The sequence below is a fragment of the Mobula birostris genome, chromosome 17 (assembly GCF_030028105.1).
Source record: "Mobula birostris isolate sMobBir1 chromosome 17, sMobBir1.hap1, whole genome shotgun sequence".
NCBI lineage: Eukaryota > Metazoa > Chordata > Chondrichthyes > Myliobatiformes > Myliobatidae > Mobula > Mobula birostris.
The window spans coordinates 31794854-31810816 of record NC_092386.1 but is presented as its reverse complement, the minus strand read 5'-3'; the positions used below and the strand labels follow the sequence as shown (position 1 = coordinate 31810816).

General features: G+C 39.9%; 1 protein-coding gene across 3 annotated transcripts in view; it reads right to left on the bottom strand.

The window, feature by feature from the left end:
- The window catches only part of prdm6 (PR domain containing 6), a 246812-nt gene that overhangs the window by 56793 nt on the left and 174056 nt on the right, over positions 1-15963 (bottom strand). For all 3 annotated transcript variants that reach the window (XR_011889524.1, XM_072281471.1, XM_072281472.1), the window contains exon 6: positions 9245-9581. Coding sequence is in view for 2 of the 3 variants with exons in the window: in XM_072281471.1 (XP_072137572.1) it covers positions 9245-9581 (337 nt within the window). In the remaining variant the exon portion in view is untranslated. The remainder of the gene's footprint in view (positions 1-9244; positions 9582-15963) is intronic.

The following is a 15963-nucleotide window of genomic DNA, read 5'->3' as shown; positions in this document are numbered from 1 at the left end:
TTAAAAGACCCTATCATTTCCACCTCCAGCAGCCCATTACAAGCACTTACCACTCTCTGCATAAAAAAACTTACCCCTGACATCTCCTCTGTACCTACTTCCAAGCACTTTAAAACTATGCCCTCTCATGCTAGTCATTTTAGCCCTGGGGAAAAGCCTCTGAGTATCCACACAATCAATGCCTCTCATTATCTTGCACACCTCTATCTGTTCACCTCTCATTCTCCATCGCTCCAAGGAGAAAAGGCCAAGTTCACTCAACCTATTCTCATAAGGCATGCTCCCCAATCCAGGCAACATCCTTGTTAATCTCCTCTGTACCATTTCTATGGTTTCTATGTCCTTCCTGTAGTGAGGCGACCAGAACTGAGCACAGTACTCCAAATGGGGTCTGACCAGGGTTCTATATAGCTGCAGCATTACCTCTCGGCTCTTAAACTCAATCCCACGATTGATGAAGGCCAATGCACCGTATCCCTTCTTAACCACAGAGTCAACCTGAGTAGCAGTTTTGAGTGTCCTATGGACTCAGACCCCAAGATCCCTCTGATCCTCCACACTGCCAAGAGTCTTAACATTAATACTATATTCTGCCATCATATTTGACCTACCTACTTCACACTTATCTGGGTTGAACTCTACCTGTCACTTCTCAGCCCAGTTTTGCATCCTATCAATGTCCCGTTGTAACCTCTGACAGCCCTCCACACTATCCACAACACCTCCAACCTTTGTGTGATCAGCAAACTTACTAACCCACCCCTCCACTTCCAGGTCATTTATAAAAATCACAAAGAGCAGGGGTCCCAGAACAGATCCCTGAGGCACACTACTGGTCACCGGCCTCCATGCAGAATATGACCCGTCTACAACCACTCTTTGCCTTCAGTGGGCAAGCCAGTTCTGGATCCACAAAGCAAGGTCCCCTTGGATCCCATGCCTCCTTACTTTCTCAATAAGCCTTGCATGGGGTACCTTGTCAAATGCCTTGCTAAAATCCATATACACTACATATATGGCTCTACCTTCATCAGTGTGTTTAGTCACATCCTCAAAAAATTCAATCAGGCTCGTAAGTTTGGATGTCTTCACAAAACTGCTTACTTTTGCTTAACAGATGTCTACAAGTCATATTATTGCAAGCATATCAACTCCTGCCTGAGGAGCGACTTGATGTCATTCCAATTCACCTACCATCACAACCAGTCAACAGTGGATGCCATTTCATTGGCTCTCCACTCAACCCTGGAACACTTGGATAGCAAAGATGCACACTTCAGGATGCTCAGCATTGACTACGGCTCAGCATTCAACACTATCATCATCTCAACACTATCGTCATCTCAAAACTAATCAATAAACTTCAAGACCTAGATCTCAGTACCTCCTTGTGCAACTGGATCTTCAATTTCCCCACTTGCAGGCCCCAATCAGTTTGGATTGGCAACAACATCTCCTCCATAATCACCATCAGCACAGGTGCACCACAGGGCAGTGTGCATAGTCCCCTGCTCTACTCACTTTATACTTATATCTATGAGGCTATGTACAGCTCCAATGCCATATTTAAGTTTGCTGACAACACAACTGTTGTTGGCTAAATCAAAGATAGTGATGAATCAGCACAGAGGAGGGATATTGAAATGCTGGCTGAGTGGTGCCACAACAACAACCTCTCATTCATCTGTCAGCAACACCAAGGAGTTGATCATTGACTTCAAGAAGAGGAAACCGGAGGACCATGAGCCAGTCTTCATCAGGGGATCAGAGTTGGAGAGGGTCAGATATTTCAAATGTCTTGTTAACATCATTTCAGAGGATCTTTCCTGGGTCTAGCACGTAATCTTAGAAAGAAGGCACAGCAGTGCCCATAATCTCTTAGAAGCTTGTGCAGATTCAGCATGTCATCTAAAACTTTGACAAACTTCGGTAGATGCGCAATGAAAGGTATATTAACATATCATGGCCTGCCATGGGAACACCGATGCCCTTGAATGAAAAAGCCTCCAAAAAGTAGTGGATATAGCCCAGTCTTCACAGATAATGCCCTTCCCACCACTGAGTGCAGTCACAAGAAAGCAGCATTCATCATCACCAGCCCACAATCCAAGCCATGCTCTGATCTCACTGCTGCCATCAGGAAGGAGGTGCGGGAGTATCGAGTCCCACATCACCAGGTTCAGGAACAGTTATCATCCTTTACTCAACGGGCTCAGGAATCAGAGGGGATAACTTCACTCACCAAAACATTGAACTGAATCCACAACTTATGGACTCACTTTTAAGGACCCTACAATTGACGTTCTCGATATTGATTGCTTATTTACTTAATTACTTTATTTTAGTCTTTGCAGGGTTTGCTGTCTTTTGCACTTTGATTGTTTGTCCATCTCTGTCGTGTGTGGCCTTTATCGATTCTGTTGTGTTTCTTTGTACTTACTGTGAATGCCTGCAAGAAATTGAATAACAGGGTAGTGTATGATGACATATACTGTATGTGCTCTGTTAATAAATTTACTTAGAACTTTGAACTTCAGACCTGAATTAAGTGGTGAATGTCATTCAGCATTCTGAAGTCAGGCAGCTTCACACTTACACTTATTGTTTTGACTTCAAAGGATACCAAAGAATGCCCTGTATATGTGGTTGCAAGCCTACTTCATTGATAGCAGTATTATCCACAACAATTAGATGTAAGTCCCTACATTGTAATCCTTAATCATACTTTCTCATGGTCCAGTGCCAGAGTACAAACTTCACTTATTTAAGTGGCGCCAACTTCATGTTTTCATCACTATAAAACATACGAAAATAATTTCAAGCATGTGAAGCGTAGGGGATTGGTCTGAAAAGTCTACAGAAAAGATCATCACATCTAACTTTGAATCTGTCGTACTATCATACTATCAATGAGACAATGAGAAAATTGGATAAAGTTCCATGGTATATAAGGCCAGTTAAGTATTCTCTATATATCAGCACACTAGTTAGACCATTACATCAAACTTGAAACACCACTGGTACAGACAATGATCCATAACCTCATCTTGTTGGAATTATCACTAGATGTTCTCAGCATGAAGTAACACGGTCAAGTCTGCCAAATATATTAAAAATACATTGAGGATACTGTGTTACCGCATTTGTCAATTTCACTACAAGTTGCTTTATGCTAAATAATGGATCAATAGTAGAAAATTTATAATTAACATCTGTGATTTCATTCTAATGCTTTTGTATTATAATTCCTTATGCTTTCTTCCGTAAATACACTAACAATGATGCGGTTTATAACAGACATGAAATTAAATATGTTCTTTTTATTTTTCCTCATAATTTGCTTCAGTTGGCCAACATACACATTTTTGTAACTCTTAGGTAGGTAGGAAGACTGGCTCATCTCCATTGCTACAGATCCCTGTGTCATGGGCTCCGTTCTTTTTAAACAGAAATAAAAACATTCTGGAGAGAGACTGTCAGCGTCTCCAGAGAAATAAGGTAAGTAGATAAATATGATCATTAATACCTTTTCTCTGGGGGATCTCCGATATCCATAAAGGTTCAGGAAAAGGATCAGGATTAACACAGAGAGATCCAGGAGCAGCATTGCTTACCAAAGTTTCTGGTATTGCTACTAAATTATGGCTGACCATTATGAAAAATAACAACTCACATGGAAATTGAGAAAGGCAGACAAATACAGACATGGATAACTTGAAAAAATGAACATCATTTATTCCAGGAGGGAATATCTAGTTCAGCTAAATCTCGCCCACACTTCAAAGCCATAAATATCTGGTATTGACAAACATTCAGACCATCTTCATCCCCACTGGAATCCAAGGTATCAGGCAACATTTATCTTCCATATATATGTTAAAAGGATTATTTTGTTATATCTCAAATAAATTATGACAGACAGATACAGCTAATCATTTTAAGACTCTGAATTTGTTGAACTAGCATTATTTTTGTCTAAAGACACCAGATTTGCCTTTTGTTTCTTCTTAAGTCCTGAAATGAATTACTGCTGCCATTGTTTATGTATATGATAAAAGAGCATGTATTCAATACTGTAATCAGAATGCTCTCTCAGAAAATTAGAATTTTCCAGTTTCAAATTTTGAATAGACATCAGTTCAAAAGATTTTATAGAAACTTATTTTATATAAATGTGAAATTAAGGAAGAAATACTTTATTGACAGCTGTCTATGTTACAGTTAAATTCATTCTTCAGTGCAAATAAAAAAGAAAGTTTTTTTGGTGCATGATCAATGAAGGTGCACCAGAACTAATTAACTTTTACAGGAAGGTAGGCTCCTTAAAGACGTAATTATTTCAGATTCACCGAAACAATCCCTTTAATGCATTGTATGATTGGCAGCAATATTCCTCAATGGTATTGAGCAGTTTTTTCCCTCCTGACAGACTCAGTGAATTAATGACTGAACAAGCATTCAAAAAGAGACTGCTAAGCAAAATTCACAATTCATTACCTACTGGCAGTTAATTAGATCGGTATAGTGATTTGCACATTAGGAATATACAAACACAGATATGTAGGCTATTTAGCACTTTGAATTTGTCCCTAGCAATTAAGCAATGGCATAATGGTGCAGAGTCCTGGACATTTTGAACACAGACTTGAGTCTGAAAGCAACCCAGGCAGTTGGGGAATTTAAATTCAAATAATTAAATAAACCTAGCACCAGCAATGATGACTAGGAGTTATTGGATTGTGATTAAAATAAAACATTTGATTCACTAAATTCATTCATGACAGAACAGCAGTTGACCTGGCATTTCATCTATTGAAAGCTTATTGATAGGAAACATTACCTCTGTTTTTCTCTCTCCATAAACACCAGAGATTCTGCAGATGCTGTAAATCCAGAGTAACACACGCAAAATGCTGGAGGAACTCAAAAGGTCAGGCAGCATCTATGGAGAGGAATAAAGAGCCGATGTTTCGGGCTGAGACCCTTCTGATAAATGATAATAATGCCAATTGACCTGAATTTGAACGCCGACTCTTTATTCCTCTCCATAGATGCTGCCTTCTCTCCCTACAGATGCTACCTGTGTATTTTCGGCTTTTCTTGCTTCAGGTTCTGTATGACTGAAAGATCATAACCATACGGTGCAGAAACAGGTTCTTTGGCACACCAGCAGGTTCTTTGTTGACCACCTTGTCTGATCGTACTAATCTCATTTACCATCATTTGATCCATAGTCTACCTAGCCCTGGCATGTCTTCTTGTTCAAATGCTCCTTAAATTATGTGAGAGTACCAGTCTTCATCTCCCACACAAGCATGCATTCCAAATTGTAATCTCTAGACAGAGAATAATTTGTCATTTGATCCTCTCTAAACCCTTTTCTCCTCACTTTAAACGTATACCCTCTGTTCTTAGACATGATGCCATGGGGAAAGGTTTCGTATGATCTACCCTATCTATGCCCATTATAATTTTCTACATTCTGTCAATGAGCCTTCAGCTTCCTATGCTCCAAGAACAAATAAACCAGCCTATTCAGTACCTCCTTCTAATTGAAACATTCAATCTCAGGCAACCTCTCCTCTGCATCCTCTCCAATGCAATCACAATTTTTATACAGTGTGGTGACCGGGGATGCACAGAATATTGCAGCTTTGGCCTAACCATGTGTTATAAAGTTGTTCCAATACCTCCCTGCTCCAATATCCTTTCCCTGGCATATGTAAGGCACCATCCCAAGTGCCTTCTTCAACCCTCCAATCTACCTGTATGTCACCTTCCTCCTCAATACACTCTAGGACTCTGCCGTTCATTGAATATATCCTTCCGTTATCAGATCCCCCAAAATTCATCACCTCCCATTTCCCAGGATTAAATTCTATTGGTTGCTTCTTGTCCAGTTTACCAGCTGATAACTACAGTATCATTCTGCAGCCTGAGTACCTTCCTCACTATGAACAACACCAACAATTGTTGTGTTATCTGCAAATTTATCAATCCAGTATTCACACCAAAGTATCCGTTATAAACCATAAGAGTCTCTTCAACCATCCCTTTGGTTCACTGCACATAATAGGCTTCCAATAACTACCAGTATGACTGAGCACTTTGATAAATATCAAATTCTTTTTATTCTTATGCTGTTAATGATCCCTATACATTCACTTCAAAATCCCTTTGATCCCCCAAAGTTCCCAATTTCTTTTGAATCCAGTGCAAATCTCTTAACATATCCACACTGAACTCCTACAGCATTCTACTCCTGGCCATTTAATCTCCACTGTCCACCTCTCCACCACCTCCCCCATCCCACCACCGCTCCCATTTACACTGTTTACTCTGCATACTAATTTACCGGCAATAAGAAACTTAGATATATGGATCTTTATTCTTTGTCCGGGTCATTGACAAATTATGACACCTATTGCAGATCCCTGTGTAATGCTCAGGGCTATCAGCTCGTGTTTATCTAGGGGAAACCTCGACCGCCCACCAAACCGTGTCTCATGTTTGCATAGTTGCTGTGTAATGCCACCTGGTACAAACTCATACATCAAATATCAGACAGCACACAATGTACGATTTACAGATTACACTTTATAAATCTTACTGGAACTACATAATTAATAGAGATACGATATAAAATGAAAGTAAAAGGCGCCAAACTTATCAGAGTTCAGCCACTTCGTGCACAACCATTGGAGCTCAATTAATGGGGTCTTCTTTCCACCATGCGCTCTCCTCCGACCCCCTTGACCTGCTGCCTGGGACCAACCACGGTGGTCGACCAGAGCGCGTCCAGCACGTCCTTCCTCTTCGGTTCTCCTCCTGAAAAACCCGCGCACTCACCCAGGTTCCCACACATGCAGATAGAATAACATGGACACTCATTGGTTCGTTCTTTCCCTTACCAATAGTATAACCCAAACAAGCAGGGAGAGAGAGAACTCCTTACATCTCAGTTATTATTACAGAAAAGCCATTTGTTATAACATACAAAGAAACCATTTTAGACACCTCAGCAACCAGTGTAACCAAGACCCAGTTACACCTGTAAATATAAATGTCTATATCCTGCCAATCATAGATTAAATTGTTAACACTGCCTCCTCTCTCCTGCACCATGCTATATAGTTACATCCAATTCATTTTTATTTTTTTGCTAATAACCTCTTATGCAGAGTACTAACAAATGTCTTTTGGAAGCCCATACATTGTAGATAAGATCCATAGATATAAAGCCTGTCCAAGTGCTTAGTCATTCTGGGTGCATTTGAGGCTAAGAGAATTTTACCAAGAAAAAGGTATAATTCGCCTGTAGTGTGGTTATAAAAGACTGATACAGAAATAAAGCATCTAAGCACAAAGCTGATTTTACAGACAGTCCACATAATCATTCTCTTCTCAAGCTGACTAACTAAAATGAAAGTAGGAAGTTGTAGCTAAAAACCAACCCACCAACAAAAGTGACTAACATAACTAACCATGATAAATACCAATGAATATAAATTAAATATAAATAATTTGACAATGAATAATGACTCATATAGAATGGAATGAAATTCATCTTCAGTCACGTGCTAAACAGATGCAATAGCTTTGGGCACCTGTTCTACTGCTCTCCTGCTACTAGGACACTTAATTAGCAATAACAAAGCAAAAATAAATTTCTGTCGCAATGTTTCTGCAAATGTATAAATGTAATGCTTTATTTTTGTTTTAACAAGGTGATGTGTTTCTAAAGGTATTGAGACGTGTAGGAAAAAGAAAATTATAAACTACTCAAAATTATTGGTTGTTCAGTCATTCTGCCTTCCCTAAGGTTCTCTATCATTTGTACACTGACATTAAGGGAAAAGAAATTGGACAATGTCACTACAATGACTTTTCTTCCATTTTTCTTTGCAAAGTTGCAAATTATATCCCTGATTTATATACTTCACTTAAGTTTTATTGTCATTCTTAGCTTCAAACTGAGCATGCTTTCAATATTATGCGAATTACTTCAATCGATGTTCACTCAACTAATGTTTTGTTTGCATAGTGTTTCTATTTCTTATATATGTGCGACAAAGAAAATAATGAGTAAAAATATTTTTGAGAGTTTGGTTAGAAGCTGTGCGCTACACCTTAATTGCATGTAAACAACATTTTTAAATAATTCATTTTATTATAAGAACATTTGTCTCCAGTACTAACATCTTACAATGTTTTACAATAACACAAAGATCCTGCTATCAAAAATATCAAAAACAACTTGCACTTAGTTCTTAATATAGTGAACACTCCCACATCACAGAACGATCAGCCAGAATTTGATACTTCGAGATAAAGTGATAATAGCTCCAAGAAGTAAGAGCTTGTTCAAAGTGATGGTTTTAATGAGTACCTTAAAGTGCTCTGAAAGTAAGGAAGGCTGTTACAAACTTTGGTACAGTGGGTCAGGCAGCAGAAGTTTGCTAAATTAATTGGTGATGGACACTAGACCAGAACTAGAAAAATGAAGATTTCTCCTAAGTTTGCATTGCTAGTTCAAAAAAAGTAAAATTTAGGAAAGACAATGAAGTGATCTAAATGCGAAAATTTTAAACTTGAGCCAATTCTTGATTGTGAGCAATGGTTGATTAGTGAGCTGAAAGTTAATAAGCGAATGGCACAGTGTGAATAGGTTTATGGCCAGCTGAAATTTAGATTTGCTCAAGTCTCAGCAAGGCAATTGGTCAGTCAGAGAGCTTGGTGCTGGAAGCTCAGTTTGAAGCTAAGGAAGAAGTTTAATAGCTAGGAATCTGGATCCATTTGTTTTTCATGAACAAATTGTGCATAACTGATTTTACTTAATGTAAGTAGTGAGCAGTTGTGGGCCAAGAACTGATTGCTGTGGTACTCAACCAATTACTTCTTTAAAGCTTGAAAAGGGCACATTTATACCAATCACATGGGACAGTCATTTCTCAATCCACTCTGACACACTTCCTTCAGTACTATAGTCTTTAAATTTATGCACTTTCCTTCTAGGTAGGCTGTGCTTGGAGGTTTTAGCCTTGTAGCTGCCCCACAGTTGCTCCAGCCCTGAAACCCAGAGTACAAGCTGCTGTAGATAGAGATGTGCCCTGCATATGTGGGCTGAACTCATACACTTGATGTATGACATATGATACCTGATTGTGCTACAGCTCAGAAGCAGAATGATACAAGTTTAAGCAATCAGCTTAGTGTGCAGTTTAGAATGCTTGATTCTAGTTACCTGTCTGGGTTCTGTGGGCACACGTGCATCTGTAGAAGGATCCGCTGGGTGAAGGTCTTAAAGCACTGTCCACACTTCCAGAGGTGCCAGTCACTGAATTCTCCACTTAAATGGCTGGTTGAGGTTGGACTCGCCAGTACCCGCTGGTTCTTCATGTTGATGTGGTTGGCCATGGAGTCATTCACCCCTGCTTTGTCAGACAGCACTTTGCTGCATGATGTCTCTGGGAACCTTAGGGAACGATAAACGCCCGTCGGTGGAAGTTTGCCAGTTTTGTTGAACGATTGTAATGTCTCATGCCTGGTCATTATGTCAGCAAGAGTTGATGGAACATTCACTATGGAAATAAAAACAAATCTTATTTAATAATTATAATTTAGTTACCAAAAGGCAATAAAATCTCAAACAATTAAACAGTTCTTTTGGACTAAATTTTATCCAAAACTAGTTTCATGTCTGTAAGTGGGTTTATGCAATTTCTTCTAAAAGAAAGCTATTAGAAAATTTGCTAGCCCAAAATTGTCTATCTGGATAAGTCAAAGAATGAATGTGCAGGTAGGTTAGTCTGTTATGCCTGTCCTAATCTATGCATCACCAGGAAAATTGAAGTCAAGCAAAAAGAAGCGACACCCAACAGCAATATTTCATTTTGGCTCAGATCCAAGAAAATAGAATGAGATTATAGATTGCCAAAATTCTGGTCATTGTTTTTTTGATTTAATGAACTGTATAACAATAGTAGCCATTGTACATTATTAGTGACTAGAGATATACTATTGATTCTATTTATCTTCCTTAGGTTAAAGTCACTTGTATTTGGAATTCTTTTTCTCTAAAGTAAGCAAGTTTAAATATTAAAATAAGTTTCTGAGTTAGGAATCGAAAGCATGGAATTAGATATTTTGAAGTATGATTACAAGTTATGGTATTTCTAAATAGATGGATTTGCTTCTTTAGTTTTATTGAATACAGTGACGTATTCCCTTAACTTCACCTCAAAATTTCACAATAGTTAGGAGTGAGGAGGGGCAATCCATTCCATCCATGCATCATGGTGATGTTTCTTAAAGAATTTGGACATTTTCACATGAATCCATGCAGTAAAATGCTGCTCGATCAGGGTTCCATTCCACCATGTGTGTGATTGTCGAGCACATACCTCATACAAAGTCTTTGGTGCTTAGTGGTAATCAGGGACAATGTTTTATTCATTAGTGCATATTATGGTGTAAAATATGTTGAGAGACCCACGCAAACACTGAAATTAAGCTTGTGGATCTCTGACCAGAATGGTGGCTGCACAGCATTCTGACACTGACCTTGAGATGGTACAAGAAAGGACAGTCATCGGGACAAAGTTCTTACATTCCAGGGTTCCAGGAAACTACCGGAGACCAACATTAAATAGAAATGTATTGAGGTATCTAGAGAGATACACAAATATCTCAAGTGATGTCCCAGGGACGTACTGGAAAAAATTTCATGAAAAGAAAACTATTAGCAGCTTCCATCTTTGGAGCTCTGTCCTCCTCATAAGATAGTTCTCAGTGGGACAGATCAGTTCAGCTCGACCTCTATATCCACAAGTGTTAAATCTGGCTAGGTGGGCTCACAGTGCAGAGCCCAGGCATTGGCCTGAGTACCACTAAAAAAATCGTGTCTTAAACAAATGAATTTTTATTTATGATTATTTTATTTTCCTCAGGCTTGCATAGGGTCTCATGGTGAAAGGAGTCTCTCTGCAGGGCACGCGTGTTCAGTCTGCAGGAGTGACCCTGAGCTTCTGGCTGTCTCCATTTTAATTTTCTCATTCCCGCACTGACTTATCTGTCTCTGACCCCTGTCACATGAGGTTGAGCAAGCTTGAGCTACAATACCTCATCGTCCATCCAGATACGTTGCTGCCTTCTGGACTCAAAATCAAATGTGCCAACTTTCTTTGAACTTCTTGTTCCTTTATGTCTTTCCATCTGTATCAGACTGCCCATTTTTTTCTAGTGATCCAGAAATATTCGGCTTCTTACTACCACATATACAATATTCTGGATCTGCTTCTAACTACCACATTATACTATTTGGTCTCACCCTCTCAGAAATATTCCCTTTATCCTATCCTGTACCACCTTCTACAAATCTGAAAAATAAGTTGACATCTCTCTTTCCCAATTTTGATGAAGATTCCAGCACATGAACATCGACCATCTCTCTTTCCACAGATCCTGCCTAAATTGCCAAGTGTTTCCAGCAGTTTCTACTTTTTATTTCTTTTAGGAATTTATTGAACAACTTACTGACCATTTAAAGTTAACCTCTACAGCCATTACTCACACCTGGGAAGTCTTTGGCTGTCAGTTGTTACCATGGTTACCTATGCTTACCTTCATTTTTGGGCTGACAGCATCTGCTCAGAATGAAAACTCCTTTCATCACTTGTATTAAATAAAATTAAATAATAAGTTACAGTTTCTCTCAAAAAGGTTCCTGCCTCTGACACCTGAGGATCTCAGGGTAACCAGATGCTTGGCTTATAATGCGTGTAGGGAGGTGGGCAGACAGGCAGTAGGTGTAAGCACGTAACAGAAGGGAAAGTCCATTAAATTTATCTGACGAAGACGTTTGTGGTGCAGGATCATTTTAATGACGAATGCAGTGTCCGAATCATTCATTTAAATTACACAATGAGTTTCAATATTTATGAGGTTGCAAGGTTATGATATCACCATACATTATTTTTTCCAGCTCCCAAAGTTCTTGTTTCCAAAACAGAAGTCTGCCTTAGAAAGCAGAAAGGGTAGAAACCAGGCAAGTGGCTTGTCACAATTGATTCCATTCCTATTCTCTGGTCTTAATATCATGGCGGAGTTTGTTTAGAAATGCTGGAGGTGGTTTAGACTGGTTGTCAAAGTGCAAATTTGGAACACCTTACCAGCCAAGAAAATGGTGTTTGCCTTATTATGGTTAACAATCAAATACGGTCCACCTGTTTGCCACCTATAGCTTATGAGTGCTTGTCTGAATGCATCCCATCTGTAATTCTCTCCCTTATTCCTCTCCCCTATTCCCTGTCACTTCCCTACACATCCTCCAAGTGTCAGTGACCTGTGAGCTGATTGAGAGCATCCATAATGTATAAGCAGATTGGCCAGACTTGAGATTCATGCACAAAAAGCACTTCGGGGTTGATTGATATCAATATAAATTTGTGATAATCATCTGCATCTTTCCCCACGGTTTTTTTGTGAAATAGTAATTGAGTTAGCATGCATAACTCATGAAAGTTTTTGCCTTGAAATAATTAAATGGGAATACTTTGAAGAAATATTTTTCAGAGGGTAGGTGTCCTTTGACTGGCTTGATCAGCACATGGAGGTCAGTTATGTAATCTCTCCCATGCACTAATCAGATCAGTACAGCATTGCATTTACCAGATGGAGAGATGAGAGGTTGACAAGAAACATGAATTGTAGTTGTTATTGGAAGAGCCAAATAACGGTGGGGTGGGGTTGGATTGTGTGTAGAAAGGTCAGGGTTTAAATGCCAACAACAGGAATTCTGCAGATGCTGGAAGTTCAAGCAACACACATCAAAGTTGCTGGTGAACGCAGCAGGCCAGGCAGCATCTCTAGGAGGAAGTACAGTCGACGTTTCAAGCCGAGACCCTTCGTCAGGACTAACAGTTAGTCCTGACGAAGGGTCTCAGCCTGAAGCATCGACTGTATCTCCTCCTAGAGATGCTGCCTGGCCTGCTGCGTTCACCAGCAACTTTGATGTGTGTTGCGAGGGTTTAAATGCCCAACATTTTGTAAAAACACACCTCTCCACTACTCTTTTATCCTTTTAACATTTTTTGACTTTTAGGTTTAATAAATAATAATAGTTAAGTCTTCATGGACACTTTCAATCTGTCCCTGGCACTGGCAGTTGTCCCCACAAGCTTCAAGATCACCACCATTGTGCCAGTGCCGAAGCATTCCACTGCCACGGACCTGAATAACTTCTGCCCATTTGCACTGACCCCCATCATTGTGAAGTGCTTTGAGAGTCTGGTTCTTTTTTTCGTAATTTATTTTTTATTGAATTTCATCATCAAACAAACATTTCCATAAGATGTATTTCAGATACTGTACATATATATCATATAATCATATTTGTCACAAATCTCCACATAATATTTATCTGAGGTATACATTTATAGAAAGGAGAGGAAAGAAAGAACAATCAAAATCACATCTGAAATCCTGTCTGCCCACTACCCTGGACCCCCATCAATTGGCCTATCGCACCAACAGGTCTACAGAGGACGCCATCTCCACGGCACTTCACTCTGCCCTGACCCACCTGGACAGCCCCAACTCTTACGTCAGAATGCTGTTCATTGACTTTAGTTTGGCATTCAATATTGTGATCCCCTCCAAGCTGATCGCCAAACTTCGCCAGCTTGGTATCAGCTCATCCCTCTGCAATTGGACCTTGGACTTTCTAACTAACAGACCCCAATCTGTTAAGTTAGACAACCTCTCCTCCTCCATTCTCACCCTGAATACAGGCGTGCCTCAAGGCTGTGTGCTGAGCCCTCTTCTGTACTCCCTTTCCACCTATGACTGCGTTCCTGTACATGGTTCTAACTCCATAATCAAGTTCGCAGACAACACCACGGTGGTTCGCCTGATCAGAGGGGATGACGAGACGGCCTACAGGGACGAGGTCCAGCAACTGGCTGCGTGGTGTGCCAATAACAACCCGGCCCTTAACACCCAGAAGACCAAGGAGATTATTGTGGACTTCAGGCATGCTAGGAGCCACATTCATGTCCCCATCTACATCAACGGAGCTGTAGTGGAGCATGTATCAAGCTTCAATTTCCTTGGTGTCTACATTTCCGATGATCTCACCTGGTCCCTGAACTCCTCCATCCTGATCAAAAAGTTGCAACAGTGTCTTTATTTTCTGCGGAGCATCAAGAAAGCTCACGTCTGTCCCAGGATACTGATGGACTTTTACCACTGTACCATTGAGAGCATACTCACCAACTGCATCTCAGTGTGCTACGGCAATTGTCCCGCATTGGACTGCAAAGCACTCCAGCGTGTGCGGAAAACTGCCCAGCAGATTATCGGCACCCGATTGCCCACCATTGAGAACATCTACCATAAACGCTGCCTGGGCAGGGCGAAAAGCATTATCAAGGATGCATCTCACCCTAACCATGAACTTTTTACTCTCCTCCCATCCAGTAGCTGCTACAGGAGCCTCCGCTCCCGCACCAGCAGGCTCAGGAAGAGCTTGTTCCCTGAGGCTGTGAGCCTGCTGAACCTCTCATCACAGCACTAAGCAGTATTGCACCCATACTGGACTGTCTCAGTACTTTTATATTTGTATGCTGTAGCATTTACTTTTTATTTGCAGTTATTTTGTAAATAATACTGTTCTTTTGCACTTCTGGTCGGATGCTAATTGCATTTCATTGGCCTTGTACTTGTACTCGACACAATGACAATAAGGTTGAATCTAATCTAAAAGATGAAAGCCTCATTCTCATGAAGGAACGAAGAAGACATGGTTACCGCACCTCTTTATTTCTTCATGAGGCTGGGGCTTTCAAATGCTGTATGTCATTAGCACCAGTTCTGTTCTGTTAGAATACACCTTTAAAAGGGTTCAAACAGCAAACAGACTTAACTATTAATTATTTATTGAGCCTAGAAGTCAAAAATGCTGAAAGATTAAAAGGTAAGTGGAGAGGTGTGCTTTTACAATTGCAAGTGCCATTGACAACAAGTGATCTCTTTGGAAAAGTTGGTTGTAAGTTTATAAGGCTCATATCCAAACATTATTATATGATGTTAAGAGTCATAATCTGATGAAGTGCAGAAGGAAAGGCATTTTTTTCTTGGAAAAGATAATGAAGGGTTATGCTTTATTTTAGTAGTGAAGCCAAATCAGGCACTGAAAATGATCAGCCTGAAAAAAAAGAGTAAGTTGCACCAGTAACATTCTAATCAACAGATTTGTACCATGTGGCTGAAGCTCACTCCTCATGGAAAATGATGAAGTAAGATCCAGCTGGGGGGAGAAATACATAACAGCCAAATGGCTGTCATAGAATAGTAACAATGCATCACGATACCAAACGGTCGAGTGTCGGCGTGGTGGTGAGACCACTTGGTGTCCCTGGACAACTGGTAGTATTGTTTTTAATATAGCTTTATTATAGATACACCAGTGCTGGACATTGAGTTGCTAGATAGAAGAATTATGAATAATATAATACACAAAGCTGTAAGCTTCAAAAGAATTGCACCAGAAAGAAGTCAGAGTAGGAGATTCGCAACTTAGCTCCCACCTAGCTAACTGTTAGAGGTGGCATAACTGGAATTGAGGGTTCCAAATGCAATTTTAAATAGTAGTGACAATCTCTCCATGAAATCTGTACAAGCCAAGTTTTACCAACGGCCCTTGTCCTGTATTAGTGGTTTGGCTGTTAATCCCATACTTGTGTAACTTAAATTACACAAATATAGTTTTAACATCCAAACCACTAGAAGAATTCATGATCATTAATGTCAAAATTTTCAGTTTGGGTGGATGCTGAAGAGCTTGTTTGACTCTGATACTCAAAACTCAATCCCTATTCCCCATTCATGAATACACCAACACTAATGGTCATTGACCATCACAATATCTGCTTCTCCACACTCCAGACCAAAAATGACCAAAGG